Source organism: Parasteatoda tepidariorum, chromosome 2, assembly GCF_982258835.1.
Source record: "Parasteatoda tepidariorum strain Cologne lab strain chromosome 2, Ptep-v5.0, whole genome shotgun sequence".
Taxonomy (NCBI): domain Eukaryota; kingdom Metazoa; phylum Arthropoda; class Arachnida; order Araneae; family Theridiidae; genus Parasteatoda; species Parasteatoda tepidariorum.
The window spans coordinates 124,453,327-124,467,825 of record NC_141756.1 but is presented as its reverse complement, the minus strand read 5'-3'; the positions used below and the strand labels follow the sequence as shown (position 1 = coordinate 124,467,825).

Genomic DNA, 14,499 nt, shown 5'->3' with positions numbered 1-14,499 from the left:
AATGCGAGAAATTCGCGAATTTTGAAATTGATTTATAGAATGCGCGAATTTCTCGCGGTAATCATTTTTTAATGCGAGAAAAGAAAAAAATATGCGAGATTCTCGCGCTGTAGTGAAAACACTGGACATTGTCTTCCTCGTGCTGTTGCTTCTCAGTCTCAATCACTCACAAAGTATACGCTCGACTGCTGAAGGAGACACGGGAGCGACCACAACCGTGAACTTAATACCAGGGTTGGGGTTTTGGACGTCTTAAACTGGTTTTGGACAGGACACGTGGGTTTTACTGTTTTAAACTGGGTAAAACTGTCCTAAACTGGGTAAAACTGTCCTAAACCGGGTAAAACTGTCTTAAAGTGTCCAAAACCTTGAACTTTGGTAAAAGGTAAAAATTCTATAGGTGTAACCATTGTACACATAATAATTACATGTATCAATAAATATTTGATATTTTTTATACAATTTGCTTATTAAAAGAAAATAACATAATATAATAGGAAAAGGTTTATAATTTTTGAAGCTCCACAACTCATTAAACAACAAAAGTGAATAACTAATCCTTTAAATATAAATATGCTTTTAATACTGATAAATAATATTTTTGCATAAGGATAAATATGGTAATATTAAAAAATAATAATTTTTCTTAAAAAAAACTGTTGTGTTGTTACATATGGCTTTATTGGAAATATTAATCCATATACAAGCTTTAAAAAAAAAAAAAAAACTAAATTTGTTCAAAAATTAACCTTTTATTTTTCACAATATTTTTTTAAAAAAATGTTATAATTTCTGCATCACAGGATGATAAAAAAAGACATCTATTTTTAAATATAAATATATTAGTTTAAATTGAAAATTCAAAATAACTGAAAAATGTATTAACAGTTTTGAAGGGCAGAACATAAGTTTATTTTTCACAATATTTTTTTAAAAAAATGTTGTAATTTCTGCATCACAGGATGATAAAAAAAGACATCTATTTTTAAAAAAAAAATGTTTTTTAAATATAAATATATTAGTTTAAATTGAAAATACAAAATAACTGAAAAATGTATTAACAGTTTTGAAGGGCATAACATAAGTTTCAATTACTGACACTGGTGATGTATCACCACTATGCTAAAAGAATTGAACATGAATGAAATAAAAGTATTCTTGAATAGTACTATAGATAAATAAACCTGTTTATGACGAACCAAGCACTTAGTCCCTAATATTTTAACCTGTATGGCAAGGCCAAACTTCAGTTATGTACTATTGAATGAGGGGACCAATTGAACTTGATTACTGATTAATCTTCCTTTGTTTAAATTGAAGAGTCAAACAATATTAATAAAACATTATACTTTTAAAAACAAATATTCTCTGGTATATTTAACTATCAATATGTTATTAGTTCTATGTTTATTTTACCTCTTAAATATTGTTCCAGATAATTTGTGGCATAATTTGAGTAAAAGGGTTTTGGACAGGACGGTTTAAACCTTGGATTAATCCATTCTGTCCTAAACCTTGCCAACCCTGCTTAATACGGCTCTCAAAAAGTACAGTGATCTCAATGCACCTCTCCTGGATTCTCACAAAACTGCAATGGATCAGCTAGTGGTATCTGTTCATCGAATTCTATTACGGATATAACTCTTGTGGGGGCGTACTGCCGTGCGTCTACCTCTACAAAATTACAATTTCAATTCACTAGTATATAAGACATGTTAACTCAATACTGTGATGGGGTACTTTTTCATGCATGAAGATTGACATCGTCGTTAACTACTGTCCCCGCAACTTTTTTGAATCTTTATGAAAGTTAATTTAAAATATATTTTTTTAATTTTAGTCTATGATGATGCTGAAAAGAAAGAAACGTCTTGAAATTATTCTTGAGAAAAAGACAACTGCTCTGGATAACATAGAGAGCTTGTTGTACCGTTTGAGGAATACAGGATCTGAAAAATTAGTAAGCTTCTTATTTTAACAATCTGTGCCTCAATTTGAATTATCTGTATATGTTTATAGCTTTTACCTGTCTGAGTCGTATTAGTCATTTCTTTCTATATTCAATAAATGTAGAAAATATTCTTAAATATTTCTGATAATTTCTTGGACTAGACAACAAAAGAAATTATTTAAAAAAAAAAAAAAAGGTTCCTAAAATTGTAAAATTTTGTATACTGCAAAATATATTGCTTACATAAGCTCACCAGACAAACAAAAAATGAGTCACCTTAGTGCGCAAGCTCCGGTGAATCATTAGGTTTTGTTAGGTGACGCAGTGGGCAAGCAACATGCTCGACTGCGTGTACTAATTCTTTTCGTTATCTTCATATCTAAATATTGGACATTATTTTGCCAGTTCATCTCTAAACTATTTTTATTTTTGGACAAGATCTATCATCTCGATAGATAAGATCAAAATCTATAATCATGATCATGTCTATAATCATTTCTATCTATAATCATTATTTCTTTTTTAAATTTTATATTTCTTTCAAGTATTGATTGTTTTTTGCTTTTTTTTCTTTTAAAAAAATTAATAAGAGTTAGTTGAATTATTTAGAATCTTCTTACTTACACTATTCATTTGAATTATTGTAGCTATATTATCCACAATTTGTTTTTTTCGAGCGAATATTATTTAAGTGCTGCAACGACTGTTAATAATAATTAGAGAAATATATATAGTATCTTCTATAGAAGATGTAAACTCGGGAAAATTTAATTTTCATTTTATTAAGAAGCATTTATTCAATCTAAATTAATAATAGTTACGTGTAGTAAAAGAATTGATCTCAATGAACATAAAAAGAAGCAACCGAACATCAAAGGTGTTATTTAATTTTCAATTTATTAATAAGCACTTATAAGATATAAATTAGTTATAGTTACATCAAATAAAAAAATTTACCTCATTGAACATAAGCAGCCAAACATCAAAAGTGTTATTTTTGAAAACATACATAAATAAAAAAATTCTCCTGCTTTGCATCCGTGGTTGCTCAAATCGGAGAAATCTTCAGGTTAAAAATACAAAAAAAGATTTGAAATTCAAAATAATTAAAATTTAGAAACAAAAAAGAATAGAAATAAAAAAAAATACCAACAAAGAAAACAAAGTAAATAAGCACACACTAGTTTACTGCGCATGGGTGATTACTCTAACCGGGAATGTCTTCAGGTTAAGGTTACTTAACTCTGGGTTAGAGTAACTCGCAGTTGTGTACATGGTGAAATGAAATTTTGGACTTTAACCTAGAGTTGCTCTCATAAAACCTTGTTTGAACTCGGGGTTAGGGTCAATGGTGAATACAGCGTTAGTGAGAGAGCATTGCGACAGGAGTTACATGCAATGAACATTTGGAGTTGAACACCTCGTCAGAAGCCATTGCTCACACAGGCACATAAAGCTGCCCGACTTCAGTGGGATAGAAGTCACCAAATGTAAACAGTTGCTGACTGGCAGAATGTAATATGGTCTGAAGAATCACGTTTCTTGGCTTTATTTAAATGGCACATGTCGTCGAGTGCTTCGGGGGCCAGCTGAAGCATTTCATCAATTTGACTGTATGCAAGGTCAGGTTTAAGCCGGAGGTGGATCTGTCAAGTATTATGGTTGTTTTTCTTATTATGGATTGGGACCCCCTCACTGAGGTGACCACTAACATGTTTATTTGCACATTCTGGATTATCAGGTAGTGCCTTTCAGTCAACATCTTCGTGTAGAGTGTGCTGCTGATACCCCTATTTTTCAAGGTGACAACAGCAATGTTTTTCATGCTGGACAAATATGTGACTGGTTTTATGAGCACTCAGAAACTCAATTAGATCTCGACTAGCCCGCAGTATCACCTCACATGAACCCCATTGAAAATATGAGGGATTTGCTGAACAATGGGTAAAATTACAAAATCAGCATTGTCGCAATTTGGTGGATTTGTGCAATCGTATCCTTAGCTATCGGCTTAAACTAGATTTGACGAACCGCAAAACCTTGTGGACTCACTTCCTAACCAAATTCAGGCAGTTATCAAATCCTGAGTCAGTGTTGCATGTTATTAAATGATGTTTTCCATGATTTCTCTGAGGGTGACTTTTTTTGTCGCGTTTGTTTATTTCTTTTAATGAAAGTGCCTATAGTTATTTGTGTTTAAGGTTATTTGGATGGTAGTGTTTAAAATAATATTTTTTTAAAAAACAGAATCATTCAATTTTCTGTTATTAAACACTTTTTCCAACTTTTTTCAATTTTTTTGCTTTTGATACTGTTTTAAATTATTGAGCATTGATTGCAAATAAATTTTCCTTTCTGCTTTTCAGGTATTGGAAGCCTATAAAACAGGTGTTCAAGCAATGAAAGGAACTATTTCTGGTGAACTAAATCTTGATAATGTAGATCAGGTTATGTCCGATGTCGAAGAGGTATGTATAGTTTGATATCTTAGAAGCAGCATACTTTTTTTTTCTTTCAATTTATTATTAATTTTTAATGTAATGTAATATTGGAAACCTTTCTCTAACAGGGTTCCTACACGGTCAGGGAAACCTACAAAAGTCAGGCTATTCTAAAATTAAGCTAAAAAGTCAGGATTTTTCTTACATATTCATAAAGTTAGGAAAATATAAAAAAAACTATAGTTCATTCAAAGGCTGTCAGGCAAAAATAAAGTTTCAAGGAAAAATTCTGTAATTCAAAATATGTAATTTCCTTATAATAACATTCCTCTCTCCCTTGTAGAACCAGTCCTGTTAGCAATATCATCCTGTTTATCCAATGATAAGGAATTTTTGATAGGGTTGCTAGGTTTATTGATCTTTGTGTGAATAACTGATTTACAGACAATAGTAGCTGAAACAACAGCAGAAAAATCAAAAAAGGAATTTTTACTGTTTTGTGATGCTGCCAAAAAAAAAAGAAGAGCAAAAGAGTTTCTTAGAGTTTAATCCAGAGCAAAAGAGATTAGATAAATTTTTTCGAAATATTTGCACAGAGAAAAAAAATGTGAAAATTTGTGGGAGGTTATAAAAATTGTTCTTATCCTCTCTCATGGTAACGCAACAGTCGAAGGGAGGTTTTCAATCAATAAAAGCTTATTGGTTGAAAACCTCAATGAAGACTCTATTATTTCACAAAGGCTGATTATGTTTCATTTATAAATGGAGTAAAAAACATAGACATTAATGAAAAAATGCTAGATGCTGTAAAAGGATCTAGAACAAGATGGAGACATGCATTAGAAGCCCAAAAAAAAAAAAAAAAAAAAGCTGAAATTTTTAGAAAACGAATAAAAGAAAAGATAATTTGAAATTAAAGAAAATCTAAATTGACAAAAACTGCTGCAACAGAACTGGGTGTTCTTGATTCAGAAATTGTCAAACAACAAAATATGTTGAGAAATTTTATATTACATAGGAGGAGCCCCTGAGTTTCTCCAGAAACTTACAGTATTACAAAAATTAATTTAAAAATACTGAAAAAAAGAAGATATTTTTGATTTTATTTTTCTCACGAGTTGCATAATTTTTCTATCTTAATTTTTATTTGTATATAATTAACTTTTCTTGACTTTTTTCCCCTTTATATTTCAATATTATCTTTTAAAAGAAAAGTCAGTTTTAAGTGAAATTGTGATTTTTAAAAATTAATATTTTAATGTAACAAATGTTCTAGTATGTACTCTTAAGAGTAAATATTATTTGAGGATACTGATACATATCGCAGATTTGATTAACCCTTTATATCCTGACGACACATGTGCATTTGGTTCCACTTACATTAAATAAAATAGTATTTCCATAATCGAACAGATTTTCTTGATCTTTTTATTTAAATAGTTTTTGTATCTAAATACAAAAACACACTAAAAGTTTAATCTAATCATGATAATCAAAAATATGTTTCACAAGTTTTCTGAAAATATAATTATAGATATAAAGTGCTATTATGCAATTCCACTTTAATATATAAGTGTTTATCCTATTCAATCTATGATACTTATGACTAAGTAGCATATTATTACTAATTGAAACTGCAATGTTAAAAGTTTTGTTGGAGTGGGAAAAGGCAGGTCAGGAATTTTATTGTAAAAGATCAGAAAAAACCTGCAAAAGTCAGGATATTGTTTTCTCGAAATAGTGTATGAACCCTGTCTAAGCGTTTTAATTCCTAACTGTGCCTTACCAAATCTTAATGTGCATTCATTTAAAACAGTTTATGCAAACCACAAAAGTAAATAATAAGATAAATCTGAGGTTTATTTTTTGAGTTGGGCAAGTTCATAAGCTCATTCTTTTTCTTTTTTTCTAAATTTTGTCTTCTTTATCTTTTGAAATTAGAAACAAATATTTTATAATTTTGTCCCTGTGCAATTAAAAAAAATAGCTTTTTCTTTTTTTGGTGACATGTTATTCTAAATGTAGGATAAAAAATGCATCACTGAAAACTGGATATTATGTTAGTTAAATTTAAAAATAAGCAAATAACATTATTGAAGCATTTTGATTCTTCAAAAACTGTGAAGTTTGATGTTAAATAAAATAAACTTCATATTAAACAAATGATGAATTCTCTACATCTTTATCCATCTATTGTTGTTGTTGACGATTTAACGTGCATCAGTCACCATTTACTTCACGGGCAGTCTTTGGCCGGCAGGGATCGAGCCCACGCCCTACCAACCAGGCTATCCATCAATTAATATGTGCATTTAATAAGTTCTCTCTATTGACAGATAAGACAAAAAATGATCAGTTATATGTAATAAGCAGGATTAATTAAACACTTGCAAATAATCAGCTCTTTCTGCTATTAATACTGATGAAATATAGTGTGTTTTCCTGTCTTAATCTGCTGTCATTTGTAGGTATTAGACGACTATAGAGAGGTTCAAGCTACCCTTTCCAAACCTGTGGAGGAAGATAATTTAGAGGAATATGAAGATGAGTTGAAAGAACTTTTATCCATGGAAGTTAAAAACTCATCCCAAGTCATGACATCGGACGAAGATTTAATGAGGCGTTTAGTTGCTCTTCGAGCGCCACCTGAAGGTATTTTAAACATTCACTCTTTTTTCTTTCATCCTATTCACATAGCTGCCAACTCTACTGGAATTTCCAGTAGACTACTGGATTTTATCAGTTTCTCCTGGTCTACTGGTTTAATGATCTCCTGGTTTTTGTACATTTTAGAAAATTCCCTAAAATTGAATTACCGTAATTTCGCGGAGATAGGCCGCGGCGATATTGATTTAAAACTTGAAAATTTAGTAGGAAGGCGTATCTAAAGGGGCGGCCTATATAGTATTACTTTTTTTTTTTCAAGAAATTTTGCTTTTTAGAAACCGCACTGGAAATTTCATCTTCATTTTTTCCACCTGTTATTGTACTTTTTATTTATTTTTTCATGCTTAATGTCACTCCAAGGAATGGTCAGTGCACCTGAAATTTTCCCCTCCCTAATCCTTTCTTGGAATCATTTTCTGGAGACCACTATCCACAAGAGAACAAAGTCTCTCTTTCTCTTCTGCCATATGGACAGCTGTTGAGTGTAGGAAATGGGCGTGGAGTGGAGAAGCATAAATCAGAAAGGAATGAATGAAGAGAATCAAGGTGGGGCCAGTGATAAAGTAACTGTAAAACAAACGTTCCCCCACCCCGTTCTTTCCAGGAAATATGACTCTTCCACTTGTCATGGATGCCTCTCTCCACTCCCCTTTTTTCTTCAGCTGGTTGTTAAAAACATGTGAATGTTTGGTAAATAAAGCATGCTGATGAGCTTGGAATAACCTTCAATAATCTTACAATTAGAATGCTCAAAAAGAATTTCAAACTTTCCACTGAGGGTCAGTGCAGAGGGAAAAAAGCAAAGTGTGTGAGAATTTCAGACAGGGATAAAAGAAAGACCGTCCTAGGCGGAGTCAGTTGAAAAAAGAAACCTGATTTGAGAAGTGAAAATAGGGGGAGGAATTGCTTAAAATGGAAACTTGTTTTAAATGCTTGGGAGGGAGCTTTTTATTGTTTTTTTTTTTTTTTTTTCATTGCTCATACAGTACCGCTCAAAAGTATCAGTACACCTAGAAACTTATAAAAAAATGGCAAAATTCAAAGTGTCATAACTTCTTTAAAAATGATCAAAAATGCTTCTGCTTTATCTCATTTTGAAGCTTAAAATCTCTACTTTTACGTACTTTAATTGCTTTTAATTAATATATTTTGCAACTATGTACAATTACACTCTAAACAATCATAGAAAATTGTATTAATTTTTTGTGAAGTTTGACGCGATGTACGGGCACAAAGGGGTTAGATATTGTTAATTTTTATTATACCATTGAAAAATTTGGACTTTTAGCTTTCATTTAAAAAAACAAATTCCAAAAAAACATGTTTTTTGACGAAGTTATTGTCAAATTAAAAAAAAGTTTTTTTTTCTTCAGAATTTAGTGATTTTTCAGCAATTATAATGAATTTTAGTGTAATTATAATATGATATGAAAATTTCTTAATTAAAATAAATTAAAATTTAATATTTCTCGATAATATTATTTCATAATTTATGATAAAAATTTTAACTTTTTTTTTTGGAAAATATAATAATGAAATAAGAATCAACGTACAATGTACATACAACGTACAATGTACATACATTTTTGTTTTCAAATTTTTTCTGAGAAAAATACGAAAAAATAAATTTCAAAATATTAAATTGTAAACATTGATTCTTATTTCATTATTATATTTTCCAAAAAAAAAAGTTTAAATTGTTATAATAAATTATGAAATAATATTATCGAGAAATATTAAATTTTAATTCATTTTAATTAAGAAATTTTCATATCATATTATAATTACACTAAAATTCATTATAATTGCTGAAAAATCATTAAATTCTGAAGAAAAAAAACTTTTTTTTAATTTGACAATAACTTTGTCAAAAACATGTTTTTTTGGAATTTGTTTTTTTAAATGAAAGCTAAAAGTCCAAATTTTTCAATGGTATAATAAAAATTAACAATATCTAACCCCTTTGTGCCCATACGCGTCAAACTTCACAAAAAATTAATACAATTTTCTATGATTGTTTAGAGTGTAATTGTACATAGTTGCAAAATATATTAATTAAAAACAATTAAAGTACGTAAAAGTAGAGATTTTAAGCTTCAAAATGAGATAAAGCAGAAGCATTTTTGATCATTTTTAAAGAAGTTATGACACTTTGAATTTTGACATTTTTTTATAAGTTTCTAGGTGTACTGATACTTTTGAGCGGTACTGTATTTCTGTCTGATTTCAATCATCTTCCTCAGCTTATTATTATTACGTTTTTGTTTTTTTTTTTATCGTTTTATCTTCAGTTCCCATGCGTTTTTGTTTCATTAATATTTTTGTTTCGTTTACACTATTTTCGTTTTGTTTTAACATAACTTGTATTTAAGTTATCCATTTTAAATGCCTCCCATTAAGGGGGAAAATTATACCGCTGCGTTTAAGCTGTCAGCAATTAAAAGAGAAAAAGAAACTGTGATAAATGGCTTCAAAAAAGCGGAAATCATCCCGGGACAAACGAAACCGAAAGTGACGGAGATTAACCCGAAATAAGCAATTAAATAGTAAACCTAATTTGCTCTGATACAGAGAGTTCTGATTTTGAGGAATTTTTAAGTGCAGTGATATGAATATATAGTGATATCTAAATAAATTATTCTTAAGTTTTTCTTTGAACAAAATTTGTTTGGATTTATCGTTTATTTCTAAAACAGGATTTTGGATTGTTAATTTAAAAGTAAAATCGTTTTATTTTTAAAAAATTTCATATTTATTTTAATGGTTTATAATATATTAATTATTTTATTTATATTTTAATGGTTACTTCACTTTAAAATTAGAAAATGCTTAATTTTACTTAGAAAATTATTAAAATCTATTTTATATACTAGGATTGTTTCTATTTTTTTTAAATATTTAATATCCTTTTATTTATTTTTATTTAACTATTTAAATTATATACATATGCATATTTAGAGCATGTGTTAAGTCTTTAATCAATACCTGCGTTAAGTTCAAAATTCTTTAATTGTTAAAAATTCGACGCGGCGTGTCCGGTGAAAAGCTTTTTTCTGTCAGTCGATTTTTGAGGGAGCGGCGTTTCTCCACGAAATTGCGGTAGTTTCCTAAAAAAGTCCCTATTGAAATAGAATTTTGCACAGATTATTGCTTGCTTGAGTATTTAATTAAGTAATACATAAGGCAGCAAACCTCATTCAGTTCAAGACACTTTTTGCTCTAAAATGTTCAGTTTATCTTTATTATTTTTAACTTAAATAAACTTTGAACTATCTTTGATGAAATAAATGCCTATTAATATTCGAAAATATGAGTAAGCAAAATACATAACATTTCAAGTCGTTTTAATGCCTATCATAACTGTGAAATATTGCAGTTTTTCTATTTTTATTATAAAATTCCCTATGTGTAAAATCTACTGGATTTTTTTTTTATATCCTTGTTGGCAGCTATATAGTCATAGAACAAAAGTATATATACAGTGGTGGCCAAAAGTGTAGACATTTTTTGAAAGTTTCATGTTTTTCAACTTTGTGTGCTTGTAGAATATATTAATTTTCACTTAATTACAAACGTTTATATATCAAATTGAAGGTAATTTAATGTAGAATTTAATAGTAAATATAGTATTAAAATATCTGAATTACTAAAAAAGTTATGCAACTAATAGTAAGATCCATCTTAGATTTGCATTTTTTTAAAGTGATACTTACACAATCAATACTTAGTAGGATAACCCTTATTTTTTAAGACAGCTTCACAGCGTTTTTTCATCGAGTGAACGTGTGTTTGGAGTTCATCTTTCGTAATCACATGGTGCCAAGAATCAATTATAGCTTCAATAAGTTGTCTTTTATTGGATGGACGTTTTTTTCGTACAAGAAGTTTCAAGCGTCGCCACAAATTTTCAATTGGATTGAGATCAGGGCTGTTTCCTGGCCATGGTGATATATCTATGGCTTTATTTTGAAACCATACTTTGCATACTTTTGCTGTGTGGCATGGAGCTGAATCCTGCTGAAAAATAAATGGTGCGTTGTTGGGGAAGAGATCCCTGATGGAAGGTATCAATTTTGGTTTCAGGACAGTTTCGATGTATTTTTTGGCATTCAGGATGCCACCAATCACTTGAATTCGGCCCACACCATCTGCAGACATGCATGCCCAAATCATGACATTTGTTGGGTTTTTCGTAGTTGCTTCAATGCAATCAGGATGAAGTGCTTCACGTACTCTACGACTCACGTATTTTCTACCATCTCTACCAAAGAGCGATATTTTACTCTCATCGCTCCAGATTACTTGCTTCCATTGATTTTCTGACCATTTAATGTGTTCTTTTGCCCACTTAACTCGTTTTTCGCGTTGCTTTTAATTTAAATATGGTTTTTTCCTTGGAATTCTATCTTGTTGTCCAAATCCTGATAACCTTCTTCTTATTGTTCTTGAACTTAATGCAATACCCGCTGCATTCATTTCACATCTAATGGCATCTGATGAAATTTTTCTATCTTGAAGACATAGCCGTTTAAATTTTCTATCGGCAGTAGCACTTGTGCATTTTTTCGACCTGATTTGACTTTATTTTCCATTGATTTCGTGTTTTCATAACGTAAACAGAATTTTCATTCACCAGAACAAGTCACTGAACCACCAACTTTGCATTTTCAGCATAAGAGAGGCCAGTTTCTCCCAATATGACAATTCAGCTTCTTTTTGTAGATGTCCAATTAGTTCCATGGCCAGGAAATAGCCCTGATCTCAATCCAATTGAAAATTTGTGGCGACGTTTGAAAATTCTTGTACGAAAAAAACGTCCATCCAATAAAAGACAACTTATTGAAGCTATAATTGATTCTTGGCATCATGTGATTACGAAAGATGAACTCCAAACACACGTTCACTCGATGAAAAAACGCTGTGAAGCTGTCTTAAAAGATAAGGATTATCCTACTAAGTATTGATTGTGTAAGTATCACTTTTAAAAAATGCAAATCTAAGATAGATCTTACTATTAGTTGCATAACTTTTTTTGTAATGCAGATATCGTAATGCTGTATATTATTAAATTTTACATTAAATTACCTTCAATTTGATATCTAAACGTTTGTATTTAAGTGAAAATTAATATATTCTACAAGCACACATAGTTGCAAAACATGAAACTTTCAAAAAAATGTCCACACTTTTGGCCACCACTGTATATTAAAATTGTTTGTATGATTAATAGCTGAAAAAGGTTTGAATAACTTGGTTGCTTTCAAAGAATTTTCATTTTGAAAAATGAATTTAAAAAAAGTACAGGGGCGGTAGTCTCCCCTTAATTAATTGAAGTTTTGTATAAAATCACCCTAGATAAAATTCTCAATTTCCGGCTTCATTTTCCAACCTCTGATATCGAATCGAAAAATCTCTTGATTATTTTATAATGACTAATGTAATCCAGAAAACAGTTCTTTGTCAGAAACTAGTTAAAATCATTTGGCATTTTGTAATGTTTATAGCACTTAAAAATATTTTTTGAGTGCTTGAAAAGGTGCTTATTTTTTGTTGAAAGATTTGGCTATGCACCCTGAAACTCTTTTAGTTTTACGAAATAGGAATCCTGAGTTCAATATTAATTAACTAAGTTCAATTTTTTATTACAGTGTCACCTCCTACAAAGAAATCCACCAAAAGCAAAGGCATTAGAGTCCCGGACAATTTGCTGTGAAGGATGCATTTACAAACAATGTATATAAATATGTCACTGATTGAATCTTTTTTAAGCATTTAAAACCATTTCATTTGAATGAGTGTGTGTGTTACTTGTATCAGCATGTAAATATGTAATAAATTTGTATTTTAAATGAGAAATCACATTATTTCACTCTTTTATACTGTGCATATAAAGATCCTGGTTGATATATATAAAGCACTCTTTTTTGCAGACATAATCGTGTGGACTGATAAAAAAAATCATATATTTTATTTTCCGTTTTTTTTTTTTTTTTTTTAATTTATCCTTTTTTTTTCCGGATTTTTATTTTTTTTTTCATATGTCTGTAATTTTCCTTTGTTTTATCTTCATTTTGAACTTATTTTATGAGTTCTATTTACTTGCAACTTATGCGCAATAAATGAAACTTATTGTTTTTCTTAATTTTCTTTGTGTTTTTTTGTATTTATTTTGCTTTATATATATATATATATATATATACATATATATATATATGGGTGATTCTCACAAAATATGACAATTTACAGTCTCTTGCTCCAAAATCTAATACTATACTACTAAAAGAACATTTTTTTAAAAAAAATTTTAATAAATAACAGTGCTGTTAGTATTTTAAAACGACCTTGTACCAGCATTGACTGTTTTGTATTTTTAAATGAATTTTAAAAATGTCATTTTCCTGGTATGTCACAAACAATGTTTCCAATAATAACTAGCTTCAAAACGTCCCATAAATTTTTCAGTATCTAATTTTTTTTATCTCAACCGTTGTAAGCATTTCTAGAATATATGCAGAGGATATTATTTACAAAAACTTAGTTGAAAAAAATTTTTTCTGTCAATAGTTTGTTTGTCTCAAAAAAATGTCATTTTCCTGGCTACTTTTATTTAGTGATTTATAACCAAAATAGATAGCACCAGCAATCAATATCTTATGTTAATAGATTGATTTAAAAACCATCCTATCTGAACATGTCTTATTGCATGAATAAAGAACCAACTTTCTGGTTCAAAACTTATTTTAAAAAATTTTTTCAAGGCTTGTTCTTGAAATCATTAATAACATAAACTACATAGATTCACTCGAGTTATTTCAAAAAATACTGTTTTTTTCTGCGGAATGTAGACATCTTAGACCGAAATGTTAAATTAAAGTAAAGTTGAATGCTATATAATGGCAAATTGTCATTATCCTGGCTTATGAATGCCAGGACATTGATACAGTTACCGGAAAAAAATTTTAACAGTTGAATGTAAAGAGAGAAAGCAAATACAGTCGATACAAATAAAGCAGTATACAAATACAGTAACGAAATATAGTGAACACTCGGATGTAGTGAATTTTTTTAGTGGTCCCGTCCGTATTCCTATTTAAATAATGTTATTTTTAACGCTTATAGTGAACAGCTTAGAACTTGGAAACTCGGTTATAGTGGACTCAAATTTAAATTTTTCTTTAAATATCTTTTTCAGTCCTCCATCTTTAAACTTGTAGGTGTTGGGACTGAAAATGAATGCATTCCTATAAAGTGTGTCATATTACTCTCCTTTATACTTATCACTTTTAACTATACTGCAATAAATGTCAAACAGATCATTTATCTTATATTCCCCCCTCCCTGACAAGCCTTGCTTTATCTCTTTACCCCAAGCTTGCTCTACAACTAGTTAACTTGGCCACCTGCTGAATTTTTGGAATTTTCTTATCTGTTCAAACCATA

General features: G+C 29.7%; 1 protein-coding gene across 1 annotated transcript in view; it reads left to right on the top strand.

Annotated features, from left to right (window-relative positions):
- The window catches only part of LOC107445901 (charged multivesicular body protein 7), a 54,240-nt gene extending 41,325 nt beyond the window's left edge, over nt 1-12,915 (top strand). The window contains exons 7-10 of the mRNA XM_087158276.1: nt 1,841-1,960; nt 4,318-4,419; nt 6,861-7,044; nt 12,708-12,915. Of these exons, the coding sequence (XP_087014402.1) occupies nt 1,841-1,960; nt 4,318-4,419; nt 6,861-7,044; nt 12,708-12,772 (471 nt within the window). The 3' untranslated portion in view covers nt 12,773-12,915. The remainder of the gene's footprint in view (nt 1-1,840; nt 1,961-4,317; nt 4,420-6,860; nt 7,045-12,707) is intronic.
- Nucleotides 12,916-14,499: the final 1,584 nt, after the last annotated feature.